Source organism: Vidua macroura, chromosome 3 (assembly GCF_024509145.1).
Source record: "Vidua macroura isolate BioBank_ID:100142 chromosome 3, ASM2450914v1, whole genome shotgun sequence".
NCBI lineage: Eukaryota > Metazoa > Chordata > Aves > Passeriformes > Viduidae > Vidua > Vidua macroura.
In genome coordinates this window covers 31,619,762-31,634,811 of record NC_071573.1, presented here as the reverse complement: position 1 = coordinate 31,634,811, position 15,050 = coordinate 31,619,762, and the positions used below count along the sequence as shown (strand labels likewise).

Here is a 15,050-nt window from a genome sequence, read left to right as displayed (position 1 = left end):
TTTTAAAGGAACAAGACAGCAAATGGTCATTCCTTCTATCTGCTGAAAAAGCATCCCTAAAAAACACCCCAGTGTTTGTGTATGAAAGGATTTTAGTGTCTGTTTCCCTAAAAAAACTGGTATCTGGTTTTGGGTAACTACACAGTCTATTTGATTTGAGAGTTGAGAAGTGAAGTATCTTAATATCATCTTTGGATGGACTGCAGAGAGTATTTGTGAATTTAAGGGTAGATAAAATGAGTCACATCTTTATATTTTATTAATACTACATTACATTATTGCGTATACAGTTAGCCATTGTTAATACTAGTTTCATGCTATTCAAAAATCCATGTTTTTCAGTCTGTTGTTCTTAATTCCTATTAATACTTCTGGGGTTTTTAAGGTTTGTCTCTGTAGAGTGAGTGTTTATTGGTTTGACTTGTTGTATTCTCTCCTAGATATTTCTGCTTTCCTTTGAGGGAATAGGTGAATTTTTATGTGAACCAACATATGACAAACCTGGAGACAATATTGAATTGCCAACACAAAATTGCTTTGTCCGTTGCATGAAACATGAAATACATGAATATGTGAAACGTTTGGGTAAAGAAAATTTCTTTGTGTTTTAATTTGGGAATTCTTTGTAAAAAGTAGGCTTTCACTTGACATCAACCTGCTGTTCTAAATAATATTTCTTTTTCTGCCTGAATCATCAAGGAACAGATTTATAGCAACAAGAGAAATTTATGAGAATTTTCTGGCTCCGAGAGCAGACTTCTCCTAAATTATATGTTAAATGCTTTTATGCACAAGATGAAAACCAATTTTATTTCAGTGGAAGGTGCTCATTGAACAAGGAAAGTTTGTCCTCAGCAAACTGTGTACCAACTGAAACTCTGGAGTGTTGCAGAACCCTGTGCCAAAAGCAAAGCACCTTTCCTTTGCCAACTATTAATCCCAATGATTCAGTTTCCCCTGCTTGCTTCTCAGCAGTACTAGTTTTATTTCTTGTTGGGACTTTCCATGCAGGATTTTCTGCTGGTTTCTGATGTTGCAGCTAATCTGTATTCTGAGTAATTCATGAGAAGAAAAAGTGGGAGAGATGAATGAATCTCTCGGTTATCAGAGACGGAAAAGTGGGAGAGATGAATGAATCTCTCAGTTATCAATCAAAAGTTTTCTAGGCACAGGCAAGTACAGGAGAGCTGTTAGTGAAGCAGTCTGGGATTTCTCCCTCTGCACTCACCACCTGTTCCAACAGGCACTCTTGTTTGAATTGGATCTGCTGGAAGGAATCAACAAGGACTCTTGTCCTGTAGGGGGGTTGTAGTGTCTGAAGAAGAATCTGCATGGAAACAGGTCAGATGAATCAGCTGCTCCTAAATGAGTCTTATTTTAAAACCTAAATAGCAAGTAAATTCTGTCCTGGATGAAGTGTTGGAGTGGGCAAGCTGCATCATTTGAAGTTGGGTACAAGTGCACAGCACAACTTAGTTCCTTCTGCTGTACCAAGCATGTGATGTTCCCTTGCCAGCAGCATGTTTAACTGGCTTTTAGTAATGCAGGGAAAGTTGAGATTCTTCCTTTTCAGCTGAGGATGAGTTAGAGAAACTTAACTTATTGAACTGCTGTGTTTACCTCTGCAGAGCCCTAAAGGTTTATATTTTTCCATGATGTCCTGTTGATGGTGTGGATCTTTGTTGGTGGGAGGAGGTGGTAATTTTTATACTCAGCCTCCTCTGAGATGTCCTTCTAGCTGAAGTGCTAAAGTTCAAGAAATGAATAAAATTAAAGTAAGCTGATTATGAGTTAAAACCTAAAGTAACCCAAAGTTCTTCCCCTCTCCTCACTCACATCACCCCTGTCAACAAAGCCAAGCCCTTTCCCCTACTCCCAAAAAATAAATATTAAGCTATGTAATTGAGTTCAGTCTGGAGCATATTTGAGGGCATAGGAAATATTTCTGTGTTAACTTCAAGATGCTAAAAAGTAGCTTAACTGTTAAGCCAGATGAGCAACTTAGAATACATGGCAACTTCGTCTACAGTGTCTGATTTAGTTAATAGAAAGTATTGGTGCAGTATATGTGGGATTTGCTTTGGTTTTGGGTGGTTGGTTTTAACTTTCTAACAGCAAAATAGAGAGCACACATTTTCACTGTCATGTGCCAGTTGGCGTTTAGGAACAAGCAGGAAAAATTACTTTGCAATACACCACCACTAAGATATAGAACTTTATATCTAGACCAGCATTTAGCTGCTTTTCAAAAATGTGTATTTTTAAGATGTTAGAATTGGAAATGTTTGGAGTTTCTTTCTAGCTTTGTGCCACATGGTTTGAAAATCCTAAACAGGCGTTTGATGAATCAGTGTCTCTTTCCATTCCTTCTGCCCCGCAAAGACTGCACATTTTAAGAACATGTTGTTATGTCTCTGTAAATTGAGAACATAGCAGGAAAAAAATCCAACCTGAATCACCAGAAGCAGTGGTAATGGGATATAATTTTTCAAAACCCTCATTGTTACATTACTGACAAAAATACCAAAGCTTGAGCATCAGAGCTATCACAGCTTTTCCTTGCTTTGTTAGTATGTTTAAATGATCTTTTCTGTGGCTGCAATTGTGCTGTGTTTCATATGAGTTTGATCCTTGAAGTATGTTTATCCTTTTTAGTTCTTGAGAAAGGAAAACCAAGCATCCACTTCTTGTGGAGAGGGGAAAAAAAAATAAGGCTTAGGTCAGCAGACTGGATTGGTGTCACTGTGCATTGAGCTTAAGAACTTGGGATGTGAAAGAATGAACACATTCCATCTGGGCAAAAGAATGATGTCTGCTAGGGTTCACTTTGCTATGGTTTTTGAGCTTTTTGTATGATCTCATCACTGGAGGAGGAAAGTATATTCTCCCAAAAGAATAATCTTATACTTATGATTCATTACTACTGTGGTTTTTTGTGTGAGCCTTTTGAGTGCCAGACCTCCCCCCACTCTTCCACCCCAAATAAAAACCAGCCACCCTGTCATTGGCTTTATATGGTATTGCTGTAGGTGGACTTACCCAGAATAATGGCTGGCTTTAACAATCAGAGCCTTACATCTTTGTCTGGAGAATAACTCCTCCTAACATATATTTATCCAGCTATTTGTCAAGCTTTACATTTTGGGAAGAGAGCTTTGTACACTTTGTCTCCTAAGGTTTGGTAAGCACTTTTTTGCATGAATGTTCCCTCATATGAATTTTCTGTTTTCTGCAAATAATTTCGTATACTTAGTTTAGTAAGTTTACTTGGGAACATATGATTTCTCAGTTTTTCTTTGTTAATATTTCACTGTAGTTCCCCAATGCACTGCCCTAATAATCTAGTAATCAGTTCCTGGAGCAGCTGTGCATTTTGGCAGTAGCATGTGAAGCTGGAGATGCTCAATCTCCCACATCCCCTCATCAACTCACATATTGAAAAGGTGCAGGCTAATCCAAGTCTAATGGTTTCTGGAACCATTACACCCCACCAGGAAGAGGAAAATTTGTAGATAGGCAAGTAAACCCAGTAGGATGCTTTTGAAGGCCTAATGACATGGCAAAGAGATGAAGACCCTTTTTCTTTTCTCTTGCAACGTAACTGCCGACAATTTATTTATTTGCTACCAGTGTAAGGTAGTATGTAAAAAATCTGCATTTGTGATCAGACCAAAGTGATTCTGGTGCAGTGAATGAAGGAAGCCATGCTAGCACAGGTCACGTAAGGGACACACATGTTACAGCAAACCCTGGGGACTGTGAAGAGCTCATGTGTATATACTGAGATGGGTGAAGAACTGTATCCTAATACAAGTACAGCAGGGAAGTGTCGTAAGCGTGAAAAGCAAGAAATACAATAAATGATACCATTCTGATTCACTTGGCTCTTGTTCTTTTGCACTGAAGTTCATATGTATTTGTAGAATACAAGAGACTGGTTCAGGTCCTAGTAACAGCGTGTATGCTAAAGTCAGAATTTTCCTAGAAAAAGGTGGATCTTCAGAAAAAAACCTAAACTGTATTTTTCATTAGACCTGTCAAAGATAGCCATGAGCTCACAGTGTGGATTTTTGATTTAGTGTAGCCCATTAAAGTTAATGGATTTCTAGTATGCTTTTTTTTTCATTTTAAAATGCTTTATGGTGTCTAATTATAATATACAATATACTGTATTCAGATGCTAAAATATCAAATGGCCATTGAAGAGCAGAACTAAGGATTCTTTTCACTAAAGCTCATGCCTCCATGTCTCTTTTTTTCTTCATTTTAGAGAACTTATTACTAAGAGAGAGTAATTGAATAAATCACCCTTTCACCTGATATTTATTGAACCCTGGAAATAGGCTAGCATCCTGTGATGGTTTAATTTCTTTCTGATAGGGATCTTTTCTTTCTTTAATTTTTCCATCTTACTCTTGCAGTCTCATAAACAAAGTGCTGTGTGGGGGGAACTGTTGGCAGAAGGGGAGTATGTCACCTTCAAATTGATACCTGGATATGAAAATTACACACTTGGAACACTGAAATTTTAGTTACAGGATTTGTATGAAATGAAGGCAGAAGGTTTATTATGTAGTGATTGAAAAGGTCAGCTGGAAATTGTTTGTATTTGTCATTTTTAAAAGTTTGTGAATCATCTCAATTTTTATATGAATAAGACTAATTCCCTGTTATGAAAATTGTTTTATTTTAAATGGAACATGAAGTAGTTGAGACCTAGACTTGGTTAATACTTCCAGTTATAAGACATGGCCTGAGAAGTGGAACTAAAAATAGTTTAGCAGTTGTTAAAGAAAAGCTAGAAATTCAATTCAAGGTCATCTTATTTGCACTTGTGAAGAGTGCCACTTGAATACTGAATAGTTCTAAAATGAATAAGTTTTTCTTCTATTTTCTTTTTGTATGTTAAATAAAATAATGTAAAAAGTTTTATAAACGTAGGCTGAATAAGAGCACCTCATACTTGATGGTCTATCCTGTTAAGTCTCCTGCTCACTGTACCATTACTCAGTCACTCTCTGGTTCTACCTTTGTTGTAATTGGAACATATTAGCTTAGAATCATAGTCTCAATTTTTAATAGAATCTTTTTTTTTCATCTGTCTGGCACATGACTGAGTAGAAGTTAATTTTTGGCAAGAACTCTGTGAACCACATGGCTCTACTTCCAAATCAGTATCTAGGCCTGTCACCTATGGTTTATCATGCCTGCGATTGATCCAAATTGAAATATAGCAAAAATTTATTACGGGTTCAGAAGTTTCCCAAGTTTAGTGTCAGGCATTTTAGAAAAAACACTACTGTTTGTCATGTGCTTTGTGAAAGGTACAGAATGTTTCTAGGTTTGAACTTTAAAATGTGTGCCAAAAATATCTAAAAATAAAGAAATCCAGTAGGTTCTTGCAATGTCCTCTTAAGTGAGTGAACCATATTTCATCTGTGGTATATATTTAATGGGTCTGTGAAATGTTTAAAAGCTGTACCAAAATTTATTTTCTTTGCATTTAATCTTCCTGGTTCAGATGTGGTCCTTCCAGTCTAAACTATAAACTATGCTTAGAAAAGAAGCACTTTAGTTATATATATCTTATTACTTTAATATCCCTAAATTGAACTAGAAAAAGGGTGGTCTAATTAGAGGTTGTAATCCCATTCTGATCTAATTGTTGAATAGGTGATGGGGTTAGAACATGTGCATTTTTAAAATTAAGAACCTATTTCCTCATTTGATCATGAATCTCCCATGTGCATGAGAGACATGATCTCAGTATTCTCTCTTCTCCATGAGCCCTAAAGAGCATCCCAGTATTGAGCACTTCTATAATTGTTAGAATGCCATGGAAAGTGTGAGAGGAATTGATTCTGTTTTCTCAAAAATGTCATTGTTGAAAGTTAACAAAACAGCTGGATGTACTTCAGAATGTCCTTGTATTGGGAGATGTGAATACGATACTGGAAAATTCAACATGGTCTTTGGAAAAAAACCAAAAACAACAAACACACACACCCCTTCCCAAACCAACCAGCCAATAAAAATCACAAAAAACCCACAAGACAGATGGGTGGGGGAGGCATCCTTTCCCTCTTTCATCAAATATGAAGAAATGCTCCTTTACTTTCCTATGAAGGATGCATGTCTCTTCAGCCTTCTCAGTTTTCCAAATGGCAGGCCACATTCCTTGCAAGCCAGGCATCATGTGCTTTCTATAATGTTGGGTGTGCTGGAGTGCTATGTTCACAGAATCTGACTTACTGATAAGAAATCATTCCTTTCTATTTTTGTTTTCTGTCTGCATCTGGACATTATTCCCAAAGACAATCTGCATGGCATCACCCTTTCCTCTCCTAATAAATAAGTCTGTTTCTGGTATGATCTGATTTCATGTGTTTCTTATATGATGACATTCATGATAGGCTCCTTTTTAACTTCAGGCTGTAGCTCCGTTTCCAGATGACTGGCATAATCAGGATTAGCTACTGATAGCAATCTCCTGATGAATTTGCATTTTTTGGTGATCAGTAGAACCATTTCATAGGGAGAAAATGTTACGTCTGGGTGTCAATTGTAAAATGCGTCAAAATCAAAATGTGCTTAATTTATGAGCTGGTGAAATTTTTGTGCTGGACTTCATTCTCTGTGTTTGTTTTCTTCTCTATATGTTAAAAGGTGCAAGGGCCTTCCAATCCTCATTTCTCGTGGAAGTAATTTCCACTGGGAAGTGTAGATTGTAGTAGAAGCTAGTGCAACTCCAGATTCTTTGGTCTTTGCAGAAAGCTTTGTATATGGTTATGGCATTTAATGAAAATTCATGGCTGGTGGTGAGGAAAAGGAGGGGGGACAAAATTGTAAGGGGAAAAAGTGCAAAAAGAAGACATGAATACCTTCTTATATCTTTTATTAATTGTTAGGCCTGTCTGTCTGGACCACAGCTTTTCAGAATGAATGCATATAAGCAAAATATCAAAGTCCTGGTGGTTTTGTATTCAGAAAGGTGGAGTTTCAGCAAGTTACCAGGACTATTGCTTTACCATTTTAAATTAAAAAAAAAAAAAAAAAAAAAAAAAAAAAAAAAAAAAAAAAAAAAAAGAACTTAACCAGAAAGATGATGCTTTGCCACAAGTAATTTTATTTTTTATTTTCTCCTCCACTTTGTATATTAACAGTGAACAGAGTATCTGCCAAGCACGAGCTGCTGTAATGGTCTACGACGATGCCAATAAGAAATGGGTACCAGCTGGTGGATCAACTGGATTCAGCAGAGTTCACATATATCATCACACAGGCAACAACACATTCAGAGTAGTGGGCAGGAAGATTCAGGATCATCAGGTGAGGAAATCTCTGAAAATTCAGAATATGAAGTCTTCAGCAAAGTTACAGGACGAATGAAAAGTAAATCGCATTTTTTAACTGAAGTAGCAGAACTTTTATTGCTTTTTCCCTGTGAACTAAGCACTTTGCATACCCCCAAGGCAATAGTCCTTTTGCCATTCCTTCCTACAGATATCTATTTATACAAGCTAGTGGTGTACACAGAAGTCATCTGGTTCTTTTTAAGGCAAAGTGGCAACCTGAAAGCTTCTCTCCCCCACTCTACACTGTGAGCTGCAGCCTGTGTAGACACCAGCGGCTCTTTTAGCTCTTCCTACCTCATGAAATCTTGGATAAGTGATGTCTCATTTCCCCAGGTCATTTTGCTCAAAAAAAAACTTCTGATATTTGGTAATGCTGATCATGTACCACTTTAAAAGAGTGAGAAGGGAGCATCAAGGATCTTAATTTCCTTGATGAAATTAGTGGATCATGATTAAATGGCAAATTAGCACTCTGTCTGTAAATGTGCTCTGTCATGTGATATTTGGGATGGGGTTAAAACCTAATCTTTTGTTTGAGGATAGCTTCTTATATTTGTTTTCCTCCCTCCCAGCATTTCATAGAATTCTTTTGGTTTGTTCTTGGTCATTTATTACACACCAGAAGCCTAAACTGGTAATCTCCTGTGTGATTTGTTACTAAATATTTACTCCAGGTAATAAACGGTCTCTGTGCATTCATCTGAGAGCAAATCTGGGTTTTTTTTGTCCCATTATTCAGCAGAAAAAGGTGAGAGGATATAGTTATCCAGGTGCAATGGGATCCTCTTAGTGGAAGGCTTGTAGTAAATGGTTGCCCTAATAGCTCAAATTTTCATCTTTTGTGTGAGCCACAACAATCTTGCAAAATGATACTCTGTGATGCACAGTACAAATCCAGTAAACTGCTGCTGAAAGCCCTGCAAGCCAAGGGGTGCAGCAGCCACAGGGAGAAGGTGATAACTTGGTTAAAAAAGAATCCTAACAAACACCCTGTGAAATTCATGGGAAAATGAGTTTCTGAATTTCAGATGCATATTTCACATTAAGTAGTCTGCTGCTGGAAGTCAGAGCTGTTGATGTTACTACATTGCTGTTATGAAACATGGCTGCATCTTTTGAAGTGAAAACACTTAAACTACAAAAGTTGATACAAAATATCTCATTAGTCTCCTTGTGTATTCCCATCACTGATTGCAGACAGTGTTGGAATGAAAATTGAAATGGTTATGTGCTTTCAGCATTGTGTTTCACAGATTATGGGTCATGAATTAACTTGTGTGGTGGAGGAATGAAATCTACACAAAGCTGAAACTTCTGATGGAACAGCAATTTTAAACACAAGTAATTTTTTTTTAATGATTATAGGTGGTAATAAATTGTGCCATTCCAAAAGGGCTGAAGTACAATCAGGCTACACAGACCTTCCACCAGTGGCGTGATGCTAGACAGGTGTATGGTCTGAATTTTGGCAGCAAAGAAGATGCCAACGTCTTCGCAAGTGCCATGATGCATGCCTTAGAAGTATTAAATTCACAGGAAGCTGGTAAGTGTCTCTTCACTATTTTTTTCCCCTAAGATTGTTCAAATACAGAAAAATTCAAATGTTTATGCATAAGGTCTATAAGTCTTGTTTCTAATCATAAATAAGCCTCTAGGTGCTTTAATTATTTGGATGTTTTGTCTGACTAATTACTGCTTCTTAACAGTGCTGCTCAACTCAACTGACATCTCTGTAATTGCACTTCCTAGCAAGTAAATCAATTTTCATGTTTGTATATTAGATACAGAAACTGCTGGCTTTGCCTTTTTTTAAGGAAGCAAAACAAAAAGACCTACCCAAGAAGCATGTACCTTGTAAGGAGGATACTTTTCAGGATTTCTAGAGACATCCAGGTTCCTATTGTGTGTTAGTATTTTTGCTTCTCACTGGTTACAGATTTATTATAAATTTGTGCAGGTTTTTTTCCTCTAAACTTTGGAATTCAGGTAATCTTCTCTGGCAGTTTTTACCATCAGACTTTTCTAGCTCAGAGACCTTGAATCCAGGGTTAACATTCAGATGAGCACATATGATTTAGACACCAGGTCTGGAATTCCATTTGTTTGAAGATCAGGGTGACATAGGCTTTAAAACAGTTGTGGAAAAATTCCTGGCTTTCAATCTTCTGCTGATATCTGTAACATATTCTAGGTAGGCTCTACAGCAAATTGATCAGTAAAACACTGTGACACACACAGAGGGAGTTTCTTTTAAAAGACTAAGAGTCTTTTGTGTTCTTGTAACCAAATAGAATTCTTTTGTCCTCATTAAACTTTAAAGATTGCCTGTGTAACAAGAGATAATACTTGTGTGCCAGTTTTCTTTCTCTTGTGTAGAAGAGAGGCTGTAGATAACTATACTAGGGCTGTCTCAACTACAGCAAAAAAGGTGGTTTAATCAAGTTGTTGGTTTTTTTTTTTTTTTTTTTCCTGGTAGTCCTTTCCAGACTTACCTTTTGAAACTAATTTGTCTTGGCTGTGGATGATACATTCTGCAGTGCTTACATTGTTACACAACATAGGAGGCCAAAATAGAAATGGTAGCTAGAGTTAGGAGATTTTTTTGCCTGCTAAAATAACCCAGTTGTGATTCCCAGTCTCCTACCTCTCAGCTGGGTGTTTTCTCAATCCCTCAGTTCTGCTTTCCCTGAGGGTTACTCGGGTGTAAACTTTTCATGCATTCTGACTGTTCATCACCTGTCTCCCAACCAACATTTGGGAACACATGAAGTGTTGATTTGTACTCTTTTGATGAAAAGGCCTGATTGATGGTTATTACCACAGATTTGAGGAGTTCAAGTTCTTTCCCATTACCTGTACTTGAAGAATTTGTTATGTGTTTCAGTGTGTATATATGCATATACATATCTTCATAGTTCAGTTTAACTCCTCATAACACTAAGCCTGAGCTGCTAGAGAGGCTGAAATTACATAGGCAGGCATAGCATTGCTCTTTTTTTTTTTGTTAGACAGTGTGTCCTTTTTTGATTTTGTGGCTTGTAATTTGTCTAATGATTTGTTCTCTTGCTACTTTATGCAAGGTGTTTGTGGGCTGCTGCACTGTTCTATTGTCCAGTAGTAGAAACTTTATTAATAAATAGAGATGCCACTTCAGTTGGTAAAGACTTGGATAAAACTAAAATTTTATTACTGTAAAATTTCATAACTGTATATGACTTACCACAGCCTGGTTGCTGACTACAGTGCTGTTGTCCTCTGGTTTGTTCTCAACAATTCTGAGACGGACACGAATTAAGGTTTGTAACTATGTTTGAAAGTGACTGCATTTAACCTTTAAGTTTTTGTGAATTACACCATTGTCACTTTGTTTCTCCTTCTTGTGAATTTAATTTGGTGGCAGCAGGCACAAGTCAAAATGCATTAATTAGCTGCATCACAAGCTAATGGTGAGCACTGGAGATAATTGTTTTTCCCTGGCTCCTGTCAGCCGACGGCTATGGTGGTTTAAGATTAGCTGTCACCTGTGTCACAGACAGATAGGTGCTCTAGCTTCCATCAAGATGAAATAAAACCAAACCATAACATTGTCAGCATTGTTTTAGCTGATGAGCAGTTTTGCACTGCTGCTTTTAAAAAAAATTCCTAATAAGGCACACAGAATTGCTCTCTCAGCCTCATATCACTTCCAGACAATGTTTAAAGATAAATGTTCATAATGTTTCTGTGTTAAGAGTACTGTCAACAAGTGTTCCTAAGTTTTATCAACTGGAAAGTTTGTCACTGTCTGATCTAGTTATTACTTAATTTTTCTGACCTGTTTCAGTGTAAGAAGTAAAAAAGATCAAGTATCTTTCTGAACATGCTGCTTCAATAATGGAAATAGGCTGCTAAGTGGCTAGAAACAAACTAATTGTGCTCCTTGCTCAAATTTCAGTGAATTTTGTTTCTCTGTAGTTGGTATAATTTCCTAAAAGTGCAGTTAGAAATGCATCCTTCGTGTTGGGTTGCCCCCCAGCATCTCTGAAATAAGTGAATATTTACTTAGACAGGTCACTGGCTCTGAGGCTCTAATATTAACTCTTCATTGTAGGAAATTGATTGCAACTGCCTGTCTTTTATAAACAAATAACTTTTTCTGAAAAGGTGTTGGGAGGGTATGTGTCATAAAATAAACTTACACTGATATATGATGATCAATACATTATATATGGTTAATTTTGTTTCTTTCAATGTATCTGCTTGAGTTTTAAAAATTTCTAACCCACGCTGTCCTCATTGGTATTTTGATGATACTGCACCAAAAATCTGTACTTGGAGTTGACAACTTGCTGTGTTTCCTAGTGTATCCAAAATGGTATATAGAACCTCCAACTCAAATAAAAATAAAGAAACCCTACATGGATAGCTTCCCTTTTATTCTAGTTAAGGTTAGATTCTTGCAGTATCCTTATTTTCTGCTGTGCTTTCTCATTTTGGCAATTTCTTTTATTAGCTTGCTTATTTTATGTTGTATTTTATTCATAAAAGGAAAGCAATTTTAATGTTAGCTGAGCATACTATTCAGAAATTCATAAAGCTGTAGATGAATTTTAAATTTTATGCAAGGGTTCACAGAAATCTAATGACTTCTGAGGGATATTAAAGATTAAGTTGTGTACATCCTTTTGGTTTGCAAGTCAGCTGTTGGGTATGGCTCTCTCGCTCTTTTTAAAATAAAATTTAATCATGGTCTCCTTCTCTTGCATATATTTGAAAAATGTCATTTATCTTTTAGTTGGCATCCTCAGCTGTTCTGCTGGCAGAATTGGAGGTTGTTTAATTTAGGATCTCCCTCTAGTGGATCTGCTGGAGTCAAGGCACTGCTGAGCTCACAGGGATGGGCTTTTTGTCCTTCTGATGATTTCAGAATGCAGAGTGAAAATCTCTGAGGTTAAGAGTAAAAGCTTTACTGCAAGTGGCAGCTTTCTGCTAAACAAACAGTGCAGGTTTGTCTCAAAGGACTCGGAAGCAATGGCTGCCTTACCAGTGAAACTGCTGCAAATGCTCTGCAGATTTAGGATTTTATCCTCCCCCTGTGTTATAGGACTGATCAAATGAACGTGCTAACTTCTCAAATGGTTGAACTCTGTTTATTTTAATAAATGTCAAAGTGTTTTAGCTCCGTTCTGGTTTGAATGATTGCATTAGCAAACCCTGTTTTCCTGCTGGCTAGTTGGGCAGCTAGTAGGCAACCTGCAAATCCAGAAGAGTAGGACAGCACAGGACTGCATTTTGTCCCAGAATTTTAAAGAATTAAATACTGCAGATTCCTGCCCTACACTGTTTCAGAAATACATTAAAAGTGAACCAAGGTTTTTTTCTGGCCCTCATTTTGGAAAATTTTGACAGACTTACTATTGGTTACATTAAAGAACTGTTTCATGTGGTCAAAAGTGACACCTTTATCAAATGACAAGTGCATATCATCAAGTTTAAGAGGTCAAATGAAGAGGATTTCTGGCTCTAAGGCTGTGTGCAGCATGTTCAGATATTCAGTAATTGTCTTGTCTGCAGATGACAGCTCGCTGCAAAGGTTTTGCATTGCATTACAAAGGAAATTTTCATATCTGCATTAAGTAGGCTCATTGTTGCAATCGTATGGCTCTGGAATGAGAGAAAAGCTTCAATGAAGGGAAATCAGACAGCTGAGAATTCTCTGATGTGTGAGACAATAGATTATTTCTTTGAAGGAATAAGGTCACGTAAGGGAAGCTTGTGTTGGGAGGAACAAAGGAATCTCAGTTTTGCTGCAAAAAGCACCTTCCAGTTCAGCTGGAATCGGTGTTGCTTTGTGTGGCATCTGTCTTCAACCTCAGGAAAGCCTTGCTAAGAGAATAGGAAACTAAGTGTGGGCTTTGTAGATGTGTAATCTGCATCTGGGAAGGGTCCTCGGAGTTGTTTGTTGCAGAAGATGAAAGCGGCAGAAGAACTGAAGGAAGGATGTCACAACAGTAAATAAATCTGTTTTAATTATTTCTGATAACATTACATAGATGTAAGATTTGTGATCCTTTTTGTGCTAATCTGTAGCAGTTATATATTGGTTCTTGAAAAGATTTTGGAATGTTCCGGATATAAAGGCAAGGTCATAAAGGGCTTCATTGCATCTGTTCTAGTATTGCCTTAGATCACAGTTTAAATTAGGAAAATGGGGAGGAAGAAAAAGAAACAGAAGGGTTTTTTTCTTTCCAAGGTCTCATTATTTTATTCTTCTGGTCTTGGAGGGGAAAAAGCCCCTGTGGTTCAAGTTTTTTGAATTCCTCTTGAATGAGTAACTCTAGAAGTTAGGTTGTCCAGTTATTAAATAAGCAAATCTTTATTCACAGCTGTACATTAATGTGCAGTCCTTTCTCTTCCAGCAGAGATAGATAATTAGATCCTTGCTGATAGGGGAATGCATTCAAATAATGGATTGAATAATTTAATATCTTTGGGAAATGCAAACTGAAACAAAAATTGGGGTTGCCTAATTGGAATATATAGAGAGACTACAGAAGACTGAAATGAGAAAAGTGTATGTGGAGCTTGGGGGGTGCTTTTCTTTGTACTGTTTTGGCTCATGTCATGCTAAAACTTGTTTTGGGAGAATAAAAATTCTACAGCAGTGAAGTAATGATGCTATACCTGTACTCTTAGCAAGCCTCTGGAACAGGCTGTCAGCACTCCCTGTCAGAACAGGAGTAACATGGTGGTATTTTTATTACCTGTGTTGTCAAAAGTTGGATAATATCTCTGGTCTTGCTAGCAAGATTTTTCCCTTACTTTTAAATGTGGGATTGATTAAATAATTTTTTACCTTGTTATTAGTTTTGTATAATAACTAATACTGATTAGGTAATCCTGATATATGTGCCAAAATGTTGACCCTACAGGAAGTTCTACCTCTTTGTGGTAATTGCACATAAGATTATTGAAAGCATCATCAGTTTTAATTGTGGTGTTTGGAAGTGAAGGGAGGGCTGTTAACTTTTCAGAGTTACACAAACTTTTAAGGGCTGCCCATATGGTGTTTCTAAATTTTTTTTTTTTTGGTTCTTCAGAATTAGTGGTGTATCATGTGAAAGCATTAAATTATAGGTGAACAATCTGAGGAATTTAATTAAAATCTGGTAGCTGGTCTAAAATGCATGGCAAATAAAAATAGAAGTACATTAATTTATGGATAAAGTTTCGTTTAATAAACATAGAGCAATGTCAGCATATTTTACAGTTGAAGGTTTATAGTGTTGTCTTTAAAAATATTATCAGTAGAAGTTGTAGATAGATTAAATCTGCCTTTTGGGAGCCGGGTGTTTTCATAAAAGTCATGAAGATAGTTGTGAAATATATCTTGCTTAGGCTCATTTCTGTAGTATTATACACCAGTAGTGACAGTCATCACCTGTACCATTGCTATTTAAACAAATTTTGACACAGCTAAGGGTGGAGGGGGAGCTATAAAAATCCCACAGTAGATGGTATTGATATATTTAACTTCAGTACTCGCTCCTTTCAGTTTGTGATGCTGTAGCTCCCTGCTGGTGAAGCTGTGTCCTCAAGCATGAAAGGATGGCAGAGGGACACTGGGAGCTGCTGAGGTCCCCCAGCGCAGTGGTGCTGAGCCAAGCCTGGCTCCCAGGTTATCAGTGCCTGGTTTCCAAGGCACTGCTGGCACTG

The 15,050-nt window shown here is 37.1% G+C and overlaps 1 protein-coding gene across 7 annotated transcripts in view; it reads left to right on the top strand.

Moving 5' to 3' along the window:
- Positions 1-15,050, top strand: part of ENAH (ENAH actin regulator) — a 123,829-nt gene that overhangs the window by 70,774 nt on the left and 38,005 nt on the right. For all 7 annotated transcript variants that reach the window (XM_053973474.1, XM_053973473.1, XM_053973471.1 and 4 more), the window contains 2 exons: positions 7,164-7,329; positions 8,721-8,898. In XM_053973474.1, the coding sequence (XP_053829449.1) occupies positions 7,198-7,329; positions 8,721-8,898 (310 nt within the window). In that variant the 5' untranslated portion in view covers positions 7,164-7,197. The remainder of the gene's footprint in view (positions 1-7,163; positions 7,330-8,720; positions 8,899-15,050) is intronic.